Genomic DNA, 16962 nt, shown 5'->3' with positions numbered 1-16962 from the left:
TTTTTTTAGCAACATTATTTAAGATTGAATGGCTGAGTTCATATTAATATTTTTGGTTTTAAAAATTCTTGAAAATGATTTCTTTATTATTTTAATTATTAATAATATTTCTTTATGCATTTTTGTATTCTTTTTTTTATTATTATTTTAAATATTTTGTATATATTTTTGTATTATTTTTTCTTTATTATTTTTATTATATTCAGTATTTTTTTATTTATTTTTTCATCATATTTGTATTAATTATTTGAATATAAAAGTGAATTAAAGGTTTATGTACTATTTTGTGTTTTATTTTAATTCGTTCGTTTATTTTCGTAGTATATAATTATAATAATAAGTTCAGTTTAAAGGCAAATATATATTGCATTTATTTATAAATATTTTTGTTTTAGTTCATTTTATAGCCAAACCATTTCTAGGCAAACCATTTATGACTTTTATTTGTAAATATATTAAAAAAACTATCTTACATATTCAATTACTTTATCAATTGGAAATCCTTGCCTACATTTATTACTTTAATTTGTAAATATTTTTTAATAATTACCTTTATTTATTTGATTATTGATTTTATTTTCTTTCAGCAAAATGAACTTTCTGTTATTTAAACCTTATGTTGATTTTTCTCTACAATTTCGAATAATTTTATTGTCAATCTAGATAAATACTGAACAAAGCTTGCTGTTTGCACAAATATTAAGCAGACTCTTAATAGCTGACAAGGAATTAAAATTGATAGCCATTGGCATCTGGACAATTACAACATTCGCACTCGCATTCATTCTCGGAGACAAAAGTAAAACAAAGAGTGCTGCACATTGTTGAACGTTGAACATGATTCAATTGAGTTAAGCTTGTCAGAGCTATTATTTTGCGACTTAGTCTCCAAAGTCTTGGCAGTTTTCTGGTAATGCACTCTTGAGGATTTGCGCTGTGTGTTGTGTGTGTGTTTGTGTGTGTGTGTGTCTGTGTGTGTGTGTGGCCAAACAAGCTATCAAACACTTGCTAAGCCAATTAAAAAAAATTGCTTTGCAAACAATGTGATAACTTTCAGCAGCCATCAGCTCGCAATAAAGAAAACACATTCAATGGAAAATAATAGCTGCTAAGTGAGGAAATCTCCCCCTCCCCCTGCTTCGCCACAGCACAGCACACATTCTATTATGCATGTATCACTGGCTGCTCAATGGAGCTGGCAGCATTAGTAAGCCACAGTTACTTGACTTACAAAAAAACAACGAGAAAGAGAAAGAAATAAATGCTGTTATCGCCCATGAGTTAAGTGCCTACAATACCACATTCCCATATACACCCCCCTTCCCCTCTTTCTATCTTTCCGTGCCATACAATGCGACAATTTACGTTAAATGTTCAACACAATTTGATATGACAAAAGAGTTGACTACGTGCCATCATTGTGCCCATTATTATTGCAAGTGTAAGTGTGTGCGTGGTGCCATTGTCCTTTCAACAGAAACACACACACACACACAAAGCAACGCATACCAATACCATGTATCTGGCTGCCAGCTCGTGGGCTCAGCATGCATAATTTAAAGGGTCTTTTTCCCCTGTCACCAGCCAACGCGTTGCCAGCAACAAAATGCATAGCAAAAAAAAAAAGAAGAAAATTATTTGCATTTCATTTTTACCCGCACACGCTGCGCGCACAAAAATCAATTTGGTCAAAGGTGTCGAAGACTGTAGACAACGCCTTTAGCTCTTGTCGCATCCTTACATTATTTATATGTGTAACGTTCGTTGTCGTTCATTATATGCAATCAATAAAAGCCCAGAATCCAGTTGGCGCCGTTTCCACTTTATTTCTGTTTTTTCCTTTGTACCATCCTTTGCATAAATGTGTAATTAAAAATGCGCGCCGGGTAGACGCGAATGACATTCAGCCATCGACTTTGCTTCGTGTTATTTAAATTTGTATTTAATAAGAAACGTCAGCAATCGATAGCATAGCGAAAACTAAAATACTCTAACTAGAGCAATGGTGAGGTAAATTATGGATTTATGGTAAAACAAAAATGTAAATTATTCATAGGAATTTATTGCAGTTTTAAAGGTAAAATTTAATCCAATTTTGTTTAAAAATATTTAAGACATCTTTGTAAAATTTATGTAAAAGCCAAATCATAATAATTTCACACGAATTTATTAGATTCAAAACCAAAGGCCAAAACTATCTTTGTCCAAAACTAAAAACAAATTGATTTAATTCCATCCAAAAATTATATAAGTCATTTATATAAAATGTTTGTAATTTTATAATAATTCAATAGAGTTCTAAGGCCAAAAACTCTATTTAAAGTTGTCTACAAATATTAATGTCATCTGTATAACATTTCTATAAAAGTCAAATGCAATTTTATAGAAATTGATTAGATTTTTAAAGGCCACAAACTATTGAATCGGTTTTACCTTAAATTAATGGCAATTTCATTTAATTTTGCCTGCAATTATATATTAATTAAATCTTCTGTAAAAATCAAATCATCGATTGACTATTTGAGAGTAAATCAAATGACATTTAATTGAAATCAGTTTAGAATAAATTACCCATTCATTACTCATCAAGATTTTGCTTTATCAAATGAATTTTGCCTTATAAAACCTTTTGTAATTATTTGCGAAAAGCTCGTTCGGGATCAGACTAAATCAAATGTTCACTTATGAACTAATTCATAATTAAATAAGTAAGAAATTTCGTGTTTATTTTATTTTTTTTTGTTGTGCAATAAACTTGAAGTAAATATTTGCGAGGACTTCATATACAGCTTACGAGTATATTTTTTTCTCCAGCTTAAGTTAAAGTTACGGTTTTTATTGTATTGCAACTCTTTGGTTTTCAATAGCTTAACTTTATATCTTTATTATATTTCAATTGTTTGTTGAATTTTTACTTGTTATTTTTATACAAATTTTATATTCATATCATGGTTGTTTTGTGCAGAGCATTTAACCTTTTGCCTGGCCACAGATTGCTATTTCCTTCGTGTTGTTGATTGTTGTAAATTATGGCTGGAATAAAAGTCGCTGCCTCAGACACAAGAGCACTTACACACATACACATACATACATATGCATGTACAATTGCGTACACATGCTTGTTTTCTCATATATTTCATGTAAGAGCGTTGTGCAACTATCACGTTATTATTAATGAATGAGTATTTATTTTGTATTTACGGCTGAAATTGCTCGGCTCAGTGATTCGTTGGGGACTCGCCCCGCTTCCCTTTGGACCTCAGCATGCAGCTGTAGCTGAAACTTGGTCCTGCTCTGGGCAAGGGGGAGGAGGGGCCAGAGTGGCCCGATCATGTGGCTTGGAGTGTACTCAACTGGTTTGCTTGTTTTTCGTTCTGCACTTTTTCGAGCATTGGCTTTTTATGCAAATTGCATGCATTGTGCTGTTGCTGCTCAACATTGTTCTTGTTGTTGCTCGGCCTGTCAATATTTAAATTGCGTAAAAGCAAGAAGGCGATAATAAATGTGGGCATCGCAAAATAATGATAGCATTGGGGCGGCACTGCCCAAAGCATATAGTTCTATAGTTGCTGCAATATTTAAAATTATGTATTTGCAATGGCAACTGTAAAAAAAAGTGGCCAACACATGGACGCAATAAATATTTATTTTTCATTTATTATTATTTATTCGTTAAGTTATATTTTTAAGTTATTATTATTTATTGTTTGCTTCACTTATATTTATTTATTATTGTTTATTTTAAATTCTATTTTTTCTATTATTATTTTTACATTTACTTAATATAATTATTTTTAAATATTTTATTCAGAATCAATTAATTTTTATTATTTATTAACGATATCCAACATTTTCTTTCAATAATTTCCCCTATAAGTTATTTCAAGCGATAGCCCCGAAAAGTAGGCAATACATTTTATTAAATTCAAACTGGCCTGCTACTGCCCTTAAAAGTAGGCAACATTTTTTGCATTAAACTCAAGCTTACCTGCAATATGCGTTTGGGCAAATTTCGATCGTCTTCTTCAGTGATTTGTGTGCGATATGTTTGGCGATCAAAGACAGGTGGATTATCGTTAACATCGCGTACATTGATTACAACGGTGGTGTAGTTGTTCTTTCGATTGCGTGTTGCCTCCAAGCGCAGTTCATACTGTTATTCAAAAAGAAATATTGACAACTTTTAATTAAAATTCCACAGATATGTATGCGATACAACAAAAACAAAAATTTGATTAATATGTTTACTTTTTTACGGTCTCTAGATAAATGCAGTTTTTTCTATTTTACAAAGTTTCAATGCAGAAAATGGTAAAAAAGAAAATCAAAAGACAACACATGTTCGTTGGCATTTGCTTGTTGCTTGATGGCGTATTGACAGCTATGGAACGTGTGTCTCTACATGTGTGCAGACACGCAAACCTCAAAGCTGCCCAAAAGGGGAACAAAATGGATGGCAGCCATACTAGATTTCGACAGTTATGCCACATAGTAGTGTGCGTGCAATCACGTTAAAAATTCGCTTTGGGAAATGTACCAGCAGCAGCTGTAGATCTCTACAACTACAATTTGCTCACTCACACAAACACACATGCATATTAGCCTAGCATGTGTGTGTGTGCATGTTTGTGTATTTACATGTGCGCATATTTTTTTTGATTAATTTTTTTTTTTTTGCTGTGCTCTGTTTGTGGACTTTCGTCGCATTGCGTTGCGTTTGGAAAATTGTTCGTCTGAAAGTTTTGCATAGTTTTGCATATTTTCTCGTGGAATCAGTAAGGCAGCAAAAAATACATACACATATATATATGTATGTTTGTGTATGTGTATTTATAAATTATGCATGCACAACCAAAAGTTGAGGCACAAATAAAAACACAAAATACTTGTACATGCTGCAACTTGAAGATGAATATACAGAGAGTAAGAAAAAGTATGAAAGCAAAACGGAAACAACTGAAAGTTACAGCTAGACTTCTGAGTAGCGGCTGTCAGCAGCGACACCGGAAAAAGAAATGAGACGAGCAGCGACACCGGAGTGCTGAGACGTGACTTACCCTTGGCCGTGTTTCATAGTCTAGCGGACTGGCCACGTAGATGACGCCGGTTGTGTTCTGCACGGCAAATGCATTGCCTATGTTACCGCCTGTGATCTGGTATCGAATATTCGTCGCTGCAAGAGAAAATCCAAAATAGACAGAAGAAGAGAAAGAGAGAGGAAAATTCAAATTAATGCTGTCAATTTCTCAAGTTTTGTGATGTCATTAAAACTTTAAGAGGTGTTTTTTCGCACCGTCACACCTGAAGTATGCGTAATACAAGGTGTTGACTGTTGACGTGTGTGTAATTAAGACCACATTGGCGTCATTTCTTTTATGTCTGCAGCAAATTAAATTTATAATGTCTGCACCTCGGCAGATACTTTGCAATTTAATTAACAACAGCAGACAATAAATGAGGAACAAAATGGAAAAGCTTAAAATTAAATGCTGCCAAGCTGAGAATTTATCTGTCAGTAAAATTATTATTATTAACATTTATTTAACTTGGTAATAAAATAGTTGAAATTGAAATTCAATCTTACGTCTTGTAAGGTTTAAGGAAATTTCATTATCAATTTGTTTTTAATTTATTAAACCAACAGATAAAATTCACATTAATGAAATTTCATCATCAACATTTATTTAATTCAGTAAACCGATAGCTAAAATTAACCTTAAATAATAATGAAATTTCATCATCAACATTTATTTAATTCAGTAAGCCAATAGCTAAAATTAACTTTCAATAATTACGTTTCATTTAAAGACTTCCGTAAAAATTTGCTTGTATTGCTGCCTTGCAAACTGCCATTTGCAGCGCATTTGATTATATTCGATATTTCCAGCAAAAGCCTTGAAATACTTGAAAAACTTTTTGTTTCTGCAAGAATGCTCCGCCAAAAAAGATCAAAAGCTGTTCACAAATTGCAGAAAAAGGCAAATGGCAAATGGCAAACTGAGCGAAAATAATTAAGTTCATTAAGAAACATTTTCGCTGTTGCCGGGCAAGAAATGTGAACATGCATTTAAAGAGTCAGGAGTAGGTTGAATGGCTGTACAACGGGGCGTATAATTTACTTATTAAATGATTAAACATCTTGGAGAAAGTGTTGCTACCAGCAGCGCACAACACACGAGTAGCAAACATAGACAACGACAACAACATGAAGAACAAGGAGTTGCCAGTTCATTTATGCAAAAATGTAAAATGACAAACATTAGTGTAAATTAGCGACGCGTAAATCGCTTAACTCGCTGTCTACGACAACACAAAATAAAAAGGGGGAAGCACAACTTGGCCCCATTTTTGGCTGAGCACACATAAGATGTGTGTTAACTTTACAGCTTTCAGCTCAATTAAAGCATGTAAGCATTAGAGAGCACCACCAGCAGAATCATGTGCTGAGCGTGGGTAACTTGACTTGACTTGATTAAAGAGGTTAAAGACAAAGCCAGAAGATGAGCTAAGCAAATGTGACATGCCATTTGGCATAGACGCAGATAAGATATTTGCAGAAACCACTTTATGTCGCTTTAAATTGCATTAGCAGCTTAGATTTGTGTGTAAACAGATTTAGAATGTGTGACAGCCGCTTTTGTTGATTGAAGCGAAGTAGATTAAGTGCCATTTACATTTAAATCACACAACTATGAACTCAAAGTGTCGAGAGTAGTCTTCAGATTAAGCAGCTTTAAAACAACTATAAAAAAATGAATAAATAAATGTGAATCAATATTTCCTACTTCAGTTGCTGCCCTCGCTTTATAATTAAAGCTGTTTGCATTATATTACGTATACGCATTCTATGACAGCACACACACACACACATGCCGCTGTTTTTAATGCCACAAATTACACACAGCAAAGTGCAAAAAAACAATGAGGCACACACGTGAGGAAGGCGGCAGCTGTGAACTACGTCCAACCTAGGGGCTGTGTGGCTGTTAAGTAGTCCCCCGGTCTCTGGTCTTTGGTCTCTGTTCTATGGTCTCTAGTCTTAGACAACGCCATTTATAATTTACGATGTCACGACGCCATTTTAAAATCACTGATAATGATAATAAATTAATATACAGACACCATGGGAAATGCTGCTTGCTTCAGTCCCGCAGAGACTTCAACACACACACACCCTCAGCTGCTCTCGTATATATTCTATGCGATCGTTGTTGTTTTTATGCCATACTTATTTAGCATGAAAAGTCAGTTTAAAATGTTAAATAACAAAAAAAATGAAAATAGAAGCGTTATTCTTGCCGCTTTGCGCATTGTTATTGTTGTTCGTTGTCTTCCTCTTTTTCTGACCTTACTTTATTTGAGTGCCTTTGAGGCTATGCTTAGGACCTGCTCCAAAGTGTTTTTATCGCTCACACTGCCAAAGCGCTTTCATTGTAGGCATTGCCTCATCGTCAGCAATAGCTGGTGGAGCTATTGTTAAATTGTGTGTTTGGCGGTAAAATGCTTTATAGCATAGCAAGAACTTGAGATGATAATGGAAAGCCATTTAATGGCCCAGCAAAGCCAATGCAAGTACAAAATGAGCAGCGAGGGGAAGGAAGTGTTCTATGAAAGGATTGCTTAATACGCTTAAAGCATGACGCAGCAACAAACTTGATTTATCGAAAGAGTTTGCAGTGCATTTTGAATAATGATATATTAATATATCTACATGACATATTTATTTCATTTATATTTGAGCTGTCGCAAATAAGTCAAAATTTGCCAATTCATTCAAAATGAAATTAGTTAGGGAAAATATGGTTCATATATTTGTGATTGTCTTTATGTTTCAATAAAATATGTCTTTATTGAATTTTTAGTGCTTAATTTTTTGTATTATTATTACTATTATTACATCACAGATTACAAATAAATGTATAACCTATTATATTAACTTCTTATTATATATTTATAAATGTCACAACAAAAATATGTTATTCATTTTTCATAGAATGCAATTTTAAATTTGATTTGATATATATTTGATTCATCGTAAAATACTCAAAAAAATCGTTTTTAATTTTTTTTTAACTTATCATATTTTATATATTTTTCAATGAAATATCTTCTCCGTTATAAATGTAAATATTTTATTTCTGATTCCAAAGCTCGAATTTTATTTATTAATTTTTTAAATTTCACTCATCTTATATATTTTTCCATGTGCGTAATATGAATGTTTATAGTTTCATATGTGTTTTAATTTCCTTTAAGTCAATCATATAAAACTTAGTTAGTTGTATGTTTAACAATTCTTTATAGAAATCCAATTTCTCTACAAGCTTGTTATAAAGCAACATTCTTTTAAATCATTGAACCTCTGCAGCATTGACAATCTAGCAATTTCAAAACAAATGCGACACATTTCATGCTAGGAAAATGGAAAAAGTAAAGGACATCATCAGACACACACAGAGAGAGAAAAGGCGACCGTCGCGACTGTCGAAGAATGTTGTAAACATTTTGCAAAAGTCCTCACATGCGCCGTATAATAAATAATTTTTGGCGCTCATAAATTTCGAATGCTCTACACTCGCATCTAACATGTATAGAATGTATTTTTTGCAGACAGACAGACAGACAGAAGGAGTCAGTGAAGTTTTACAGCTCTATTTCAGTAGTTGTGAGTGCCTGGCATTCCATGCCATTTGCACTAGCAAAGTAGGCAAAGAAATCACATAAAAGATTGTCATGGTCCTGGGCTTGCTCCCATTTTGCCATTTGCACACAGCAGGTCCTCTTGCTATATTTGTGGATTTCTTTTTTTTTTTTTGTGTGTATTTTTGTATTTGTGTATGTGTGGAGGAGCCATTCATATATTATTTGTGCGAGTTTGGCATGTACGATATGCGATATGGATTTCTATGTATCCCAGCATTTGGCTAGCTAACAGCATTTTCTATGTGTTCTTTTTATTTTCCATTTCTTTTTTTCCTCGGTTGCTGTTGCTCAACTTTGGTGCTCAAACTCTCATACTCATATGTTGGTACACACACACATTCCAATTTGTATGCTCTTGTTGTTGTTGTTCTTGTTATTCCTACTTTTTCCCAATTTTTTCCAATTCGGGTTAATGCTTTTTTCGCAGTCGTCAGAGCGGCGGCGGCAGCAAAAGCGGACGACGGCGACATTGACGAGTAGAACGGCGACAGCATGCAGGATGAAGATTTTCTTCGTTGGCGCTGTTGCTGCTTCCCTTATTCCCCTCCTCGAGGGGAGTGTGTATATCTTGTGGGTTTCGTTTTCTACGTTTCCTTTGCCCTATCTCCCGTATCAAAGTTGTTAAACGTTCTCAATGAGATTTTGAATGTTTCGTTGCTGCAAATCTTTTTCGCTCCCTTCTCCTTTCCCCTCGAGAAATCATGTCATTCTCGTGCCCATAATATTTACAATGATAGTTTTCGCTTGGGAATCAATACATGTATAAATACGAGTGCGAGTGTGAGTGTGAGTTTGAGTGCGAGATATGAGAGATATTCGGAGTGTGAGAGATGTTTGCCTGGGTCGTGTTTGTCTTTGTATTTTATGGATTTATTCATAGAGCGAACGAGTATCTTGTGTTGTGTATCTTTGTCTTCAATGAGCCTTTATTTGTTAATATTTGGTAAATATTTGGCGTACATGGCGTATGCGCAATAATATTTTCACAAGGGCTACACACACTGCGGCGGCATATTAAAATAAACAAAATGTTTATTACCGCCTCCCGCCCCGCCCAACACGACCAACACAATGAAAACGCAAAAACAGCAGCAGCAAATATTTTTTGGCTACTCGTATATGAAAAATATTCAAAGCCATCTCTGAAATATTTATGCATAAACGAACCGCATATAGGAAATTGCCAAATTGGTTCTTTCCTAATGTTTATGGCATTATTTAAGTACGCATTTATGTACAAGTTCAATGTTGTACATTTTTTATGCCATTTAAACGATATGAGTTGAAATGTTAATGCGAAAAAAAGCCTCACAATGATGCTGCGAAATCATATAAGCTTGACTTTGGGACTGATGACATTATGATTATTATCCTCGAACGTAACTAGGGAAACATCAGATTGCGTGCTTAGCTCCTGCAAGTCATGTTTAAGGTAGAGATCTAGTTTTTCTCAAATTTAAATTCAAATCGTTGTGATTTCCTCGCATTGCTTTTCTTTGAAATTGTATTGTAGTAAAACTTTGTTGAAAATATGCAATTTTTTGCAACTTTTAAAGTGAAACTCTTGGCAAACGTTAAATAAATAATTGCGTGTAAGTTTTCAACTCTTTTGCTTGAACTCTATAGATTAAAAGACTATTTTTTGTACACTTCTCTTCCTTTCGCCAATGGACAAAGGATTTTTCTTCGCATTTTTCACCAAGCCTTGCGCAAGCCTTTTAGATGCTTCATCAATTTTGCTACTTTTGCTACTTCCTGCTACCTTTTAGCATAATTTGCAGCTACTTGCAAATAGCTCTTTCCTTTCGCATAAAAGCTTTATCTTTATACCTTCTTACCTGAACATACTTCATCCCCGGTGTAGGGCTTAAGAATGTATCTCTGTATACTTATTAGCTTTTATGAACACCCTTATTAGTATGCCTTGTGCTAATTGCAATTAAAAGCAAAGCTGATTAAATCAATCACAAAATTATGCAACAAATTGTATCTCAAGCGGAGTGCGCGCATTAAAGAACATGGAATTAAAATCCCATATCCAATAGACATAAGAATAAGCCGAAATGAGACAGTGACAAATCGCATTAAATAATTATAAGAATGTTTTCTGTGTATATAGACGAGTATAGAATGTATTTTATTTGCTGTACTCACACTCATTGTGATCCTTGGCGTTGACAGTGAGAACTGTGCTCTGCAAATCGGCATTTTCATCGATTTCAGTCTCGTACAGAAATCTATCGAAATATGGCGGTGAGTCGTTTTTGTCGGCAATACCAATGCGTACAAATTTTGTAACTGCAAATGAAAAAATGTGAAGAAAAAAATCAAGCGGAAGCCACACAAAAAAGATACACATACAATATGTGATAAAGATACATACTTTATATTATATATAGATATATGGATGAAGATAGATAGATACTTATATGTGAAGATACTTATTATTTGAAGTGAGTGGTGTATGAAATGCCAATAAGCAGCATTAATTATGGCCCCAAAAATTTATCGATTGACAAATTACTGTGCGTGCCTTTCGGCATTTGAGAGTGTCGTAAATTGTCTTGGTTTATGTGAGAAACGTGGCATGCATAAAACAGTGCCACGTTCTGTGTGTTGCCAGTAATGAGCATAATTAAATTGTCAATGAAATTAATAAAAATAAACAGCTCGTCGCCATGTCACTTAACGCAGACATATTTTGCCTCTTGTGCAGCTGCTGCTTCTCCTTCTTTTCTTTCTCTCTCTTTCTCACTTTCTTTGTCTGTTGTGTGATTAGAAATTAGAAAACATTTTGCTCAAAGCGAAAAACTTTTTGTTGTTTATCCACAGCTTCACCCACACAAACTCACTCAAAGTGCAGCACACCGAAACTGATGCGTAAGCTGAGGCCAGTATTGGATTTTCCAGCACTTTGTACAGTTTATTTGCTTATTTCCTGCTAATGTCTTGCTAAACCAAAAACTTGTTCAAGACTTTCAAGAGTTTATCTCTCTTCCTCGGTCTGCTTTTGTATTTTCTTCATTATTTGTACTGCGTTAATGACTTTCTTTGTGCATGCGTGTACCAGAAAATCTTTTAAAACTTTTAATTTAATAAAACCAAATAGTTTCTACACCAAGTGGACCAAAACCTTCGAAAATATAAAGAAGATATTCAATAAATTGCAAGTTGATTTTATATCGAATCAAATGTTAACAAAATTTAAATATTCACTCCTGATACCTGACCATAATTGGTTTACTTTGGCAGGGCCAAATGGTCTTCATGCGGATTTCTTGAAGTGAAATTTTGGCAGCCAAGCCAATTCAAAATGTGCAAGTAGAAAGTTTAGTTTTTTTCTCTTTATTTCGTTTTTTGTGATGTTTCCCACATGCGGAAGCAATAATCTGCTTTTCCTGTTAAAATTTTATGGCAAACTGCAAGATGTGTAAACACAAAAGATTCGGGCAGAAATTGCACAGCCACACAAAAAAAGTAAACTCTTGTATAAATAAATAACAAAAATATATATGTTTCTTTCGAAATAAAGTCTGTAAATGCTGTAAGTGAACGGAAAAAAGAACGAAAAGACAAGACGAGATGAGAGAGAATTGCACACAGATACACACTCACACTCACACACACACACGGTCACACATCATAAAGTTGTTGGAAAATTAATATTGCCAGCAGGCAGTCGACAGCCAACAGGCGAGCAACGATGCCAGGCACTCGTTGCGTATACGTAATATTGAAAAGACGCCACTTGCTTGGGCGTTCCTTTGCCATTTGCTGCCGGTTTGCCGTTCGCCATCGCCCTGAATGCATAAAGCATTTTATTAAACGCATTTCCTATTGCATTTTAATCTTTTCAATGACATTTTAAAGGCTTAAAAATTCATGCTCTGCATAGTTATGTGCAATTTCTATAGATATTTTCACAACCCAAAGCATGTTCAATGGCTTTCTGCCATTCAATGCATTTTAAAAACTATTTTCATATATGTATGCTTGTATAATTGTTTGACTAAACTATAGAGTAAATTTGTAAAAATTGTATTTGCAAACTAGTTTTACATGTTAATAGCAGCGGCAACAGCTTAAAATAAAGTCGACTAATTGCCATGGATTTGTAATTTGAAATGCAATTCAAGTCGAGTTTATATTACGAATTTGGGAATACAATTTTATAGTTCGGAGTAAAATAAAACAAGTGACTCAAGAACTCTTTTCTACAAAAAATAATCCGTTAAAAAATAATGTAAGTGGCAGCAAAGTCCAACTACATTTTTAACGAGCTTGTGCTGCCGACTAAATGAAAGTATTCAGGTCGTTGGCTTGGCTCTCTTTCCCTTTCTTTATAACCAATGAAATCTAATTTAAAACTTAACTCGACCTTATTAAGTTTTCGAGGGCGGCAGCACGTAAAGCTTAAGAGCAGCAAAAACGAAAGAAAAAATGAGAAATGAGCAAAAGTACGAGTAAATAAACGCAAGCAACTCTTTTTTCGAGGCAGCTCAACCAAGCGTAGGATTTCTGTAAATAGAGCGAAAAATAATAAACACCCAAAAAATTTATTTATAAAAGCAACTTGTTTGTTATACACTAAATAAATACCTAAATAAATACTACCGAACACACAATCGCACCTATGAAATTGAATTTATTTGCTGGGTTGCGTGACGTTATTTCGACTTAATTTTTGGCACTCCAAAAAAAAAGAAAAACAAGAAAAAAAGCTACAGTGGAGTGTGCTCGACTGTAAGATACCCCAACCCATTGTGATTAAAAGAACAATATTGCTGTAATCATTTTAAAAGACAAGAACTTAATATACCACCAAAATACTACAAATAAAAAGAAGAATCTATTTTGTGTATTAATACGCATTTTTAATGAAATCAAAACAGTGCGGTTATATTGTTAAATTATATTCTATTATATTATAATATACATTAATTTACCACAAAAATAATATAAATATAACGAAGGCTATACTTGGTCGTTTTTTTGGAATGCCAAAGTATTTTTTAAATTACTTCTACAATATCAGGAGTCATAAATATTGTGGTTATTTGTAAGTATCAAAAATCGAGGCTTTAGCTTCAAAATTGATATACTTTATGGGGTCAGATATGAAGGTCGTGTTTCCTGCAGGCACAAGTTTATAATACTCATCTACCGTATGGGTAGCGGGTATTAAAAAAATTGTTGACTGTTTGGCAGCTGGCTGAGCGTACTGCATGTTTAAGAGGCCATTTTTTTTGTTAGTGTTAAATTGAGCAGCAAACTGAGCCTGGCAGCCAGTCAAAAGGAGTCACTTTAAACTATTAACGTGCCGCACGTGGAGAGCGCCTTCCGTTACACCCCCTTTTTGGGTTGGCTCTTCTCGCTCTTCAGCTATTTATGGTCGCATAACTGGCACACTAACACAGCAATGGCAGGCAACCTTAGCATATGTCAGTCTATGAATGAGTGCCAGTAACAAGAGCTTCTGTAAACACACACACACAACATACACAAGCTCACATTTGTACACCTACAAAGTGTTCTCTATGCTGTGTGCTGCTTTTTGAGCTTTTTGTCAGTGGCTGGAATAAATATTTTTCTCTATTTTTCTTTAGTTTTCTCTGCACTCTTTTTTTTTGTTGGGGTTTGTATGTGTGGGTGTATAATTTAACAGCGCCCCGCGTCGTAAAGTGGCGTCAAATGTCAGAGCTGCTTAAATCAGCCATGGTAAACAAAAAGTATGTTGAAAGCGTGGGCAGATGGAAAAGCACAGGAAAATTGATGGGAAAAGGAGAGCGGGATGGAGGAAGGCGAATAGTTTACTGAGACGGAAGCTACGTTTTTCCAAAAGAGCAACAAAGCGCATCACATTTAAGGTGACAGCCGGTTGGGGGAAGGAGGTGAAACATTGTACAACTTTTTGGGGAAAAAGAAAATATTTTTCTTCGCTTTTTTAGTTCCACTCCAACTTGTTGTCGTTTGATGTTTTGCCAGCCGCTAGTCATGTGATGTGTGTGTGTGTTCATTCATGCATTGAATCAAAAGGAAACTTTCTTGTGTGCTAAAAAGTCTAGCACGCTTTTGAGTTTGCAGCAGCTGATTAAAAATTGTAGTTGATTAAACGTGGCATTTAGCTAATGAGATCAGTAAAATAGAATTTAAAGTAATTAAAAATTAATAAACTTCTAAGCAGCTATAAATATGTATATATTTGAATGAAATACGATTATGCAATCTAATGCTATTTAAATAGCCTATCCGCAAAAATATTATTATAATTGCCATATTAATAATTCTGTTGTATTTGCTTTGACTTCCTTTCAAGTCGTTAAGCATTTGTTTGGCTTTCATTTGCAATTTGTATATCCCACACGCTATTTTCTTAGGTAATTACCAAGTCCAGGCTGCATGATTTATATACGAAAATTTGGATTTGGTGAATCAGCAAAAAAAAGAAAGGAAAATAAAGCCGCAAAACGCAAAAACCTCACTTTGCTTTGCGCACAAAATACGAGTAAAAACACAATTAAATCCATTTAATAAACTCGTTGAAACCAAACCCAATGTTATTCGAAATAACGCCCTTGGGGCAACTACAACACAACAACCTCGGTCTACTTGGCCGCAGCAGCAGTGCAGCTCATTAACTTTGATGCCGACCGCTATATGATTTTCACGTTGTTTGTGATGGGAAATTTCAATTAGGCATCGCATTGCGTTGCTTTGCGTTGCGTTGCGTTGCTTTCCCTTGCGTTGAGCGACCCGTAAATATAAATAACATCTATATACGGTTTGTTTTTTTATTTTCATATTTGTATTCATTAGCCGTCAACAGCAGGATGTACCAGCACATTGCCAGTTAGCCAAAAGGATAACATCCGTTTGCCGCTGCCACTCTGCCATTGCCGGATGTGACCTGCACTTCAAAACTGAACTCAACTTAACTCGACTGGGCTGCTGCTCCTGCTGTTGCTTCGGCATCGGCTTTGGCTTTGGCTTCTTCTGCTGGCTGCTGTTAGTGAAATGTTAATTAAACTTATGGAAATGTTGCCCAGCTTTTCGTTTTTTATTTTATGCTTTACAACATCAAATTCGCTGTTGCCATCTTAACCAGGTTGATGTTGCGTTGCCCTGACTAATTAAAAAGTGCGCGGGCACAGCAATGAATAAAAAAAAAACATAAAACTGAAAACTGAGTTGCAGTGACAGATGGCAAACAAAACGCACAAAACACGCGAAAAAGGAGAAAAAGATTTCAAATCCATAAAAACAAAACAAAAACAAAAAGATGGCGCACAAAAATATGGCGCATGATAACGACAACGGCAACGGCAACGGGAACGTCAACGGTTGATGAGTTGACAAATATTTTGCCAGGCATAATGAGTTGCTGCCGCTGTCCGTGTCCCTGTCAAGGTCCTTGCTCATTGCTCACCGCTGCTGCTGCTGTTGTTCATTAACACAGCTCGAAGAGCGGCCTCAAATGCGGGACTAAAAAAAAAGGAGAATCAGCGCAGCGTCGGCAGCGTGTTAATTACGACCTATGTCCGTTGAGGGTCAGCCGCAATTAAAAACTTTTTCGCTCGCTGATTTTAATACATGCGGCAAGAATTCGCATTTTTACTGATCTGACTGACTTTCGACAGTCGCGTGAATTTCGTTTTTTCTAATACCCCTTATCCTAAGGAAGAAGGGTATTATAAGTTTGCCGGAAATGTATGTAACAGGCAGAATGAGGCATCTATAAAGTATATATATCGTTAAACTGTACCTTTCTTACTTGTTTGGTATATTTCAGTAATCTATGGTATATTTAAAATGTAAATGTATATCCTTTGGTATATTTTGGTATATTTTCTGTACATCAAAGTGAGTAACGGATATCTCGCAGTCGAGCACACTCAACTGTAGCTTTCTCACTTACTTCTTTGGCATATTTCAGTACTCCATGGTATATTTTCAGTGTAAAATATTTGGTATATTTTTTGGTAATTTTAATTTGGAATATTTTAAAAAACTGTGCGGAATAGTTTTGCTTCTAGTCAAAATCCGCAGAGGTATCTTATAGTCGAGCAGCCCCGACTGTAGCTTTCTCAGTTGTTTTATTATATAATCTGGCCTGCTGCTGTTCACGTTTCATGGCTCAGGCTAAAAGCTCATGCATGGCTTTGATGAATATTATCATTAACTTTAGCTGCCTTAAAGGGTTCCGAGAAATGTGCTTGTAAATCGAGGTGAAAAACTAATTAAAAGTCTCTGTGTCACACA

The 16962-nt window shown here is 34.8% G+C and overlaps 1 protein-coding gene across 2 annotated transcripts in view; it reads right to left on the bottom strand.

Annotated features, from left to right (window-relative positions):
- LOC133850476 (putative neural-cadherin 2) overlaps positions 1–16962 on the bottom strand; it is a 153277-nt gene that overhangs the window by 28525 nt on the left and 107790 nt on the right. For both annotated transcript variants that reach the window (XM_062286592.1, XM_062286593.1), the window contains 3 exons: positions 10858–11001; positions 5058–5173; positions 3989–4153 (listed from right to left, as the gene is read on the bottom strand). In XM_062286592.1, coding sequence (XP_062142576.1) covers positions 3989–4153; positions 5058–5173; positions 10858–11001 — 425 coding nt within the window. The remainder of the gene's footprint in view (positions 1–3988; positions 4154–5057; positions 5174–10857; positions 11002–16962) is intronic.

The sequence above is a fragment of the Drosophila sulfurigaster genome, chromosome 2L (assembly GCF_023558435.1).
Source record: "Drosophila sulfurigaster albostrigata strain 15112-1811.04 chromosome 2L, ASM2355843v2, whole genome shotgun sequence".
Lineage (NCBI taxonomy): Eukaryota > Metazoa > Arthropoda > Insecta > Diptera > Drosophilidae > Drosophila > Drosophila sulfurigaster.
This window is presented reverse-complemented; position numbering and strand designations above follow the sequence as displayed.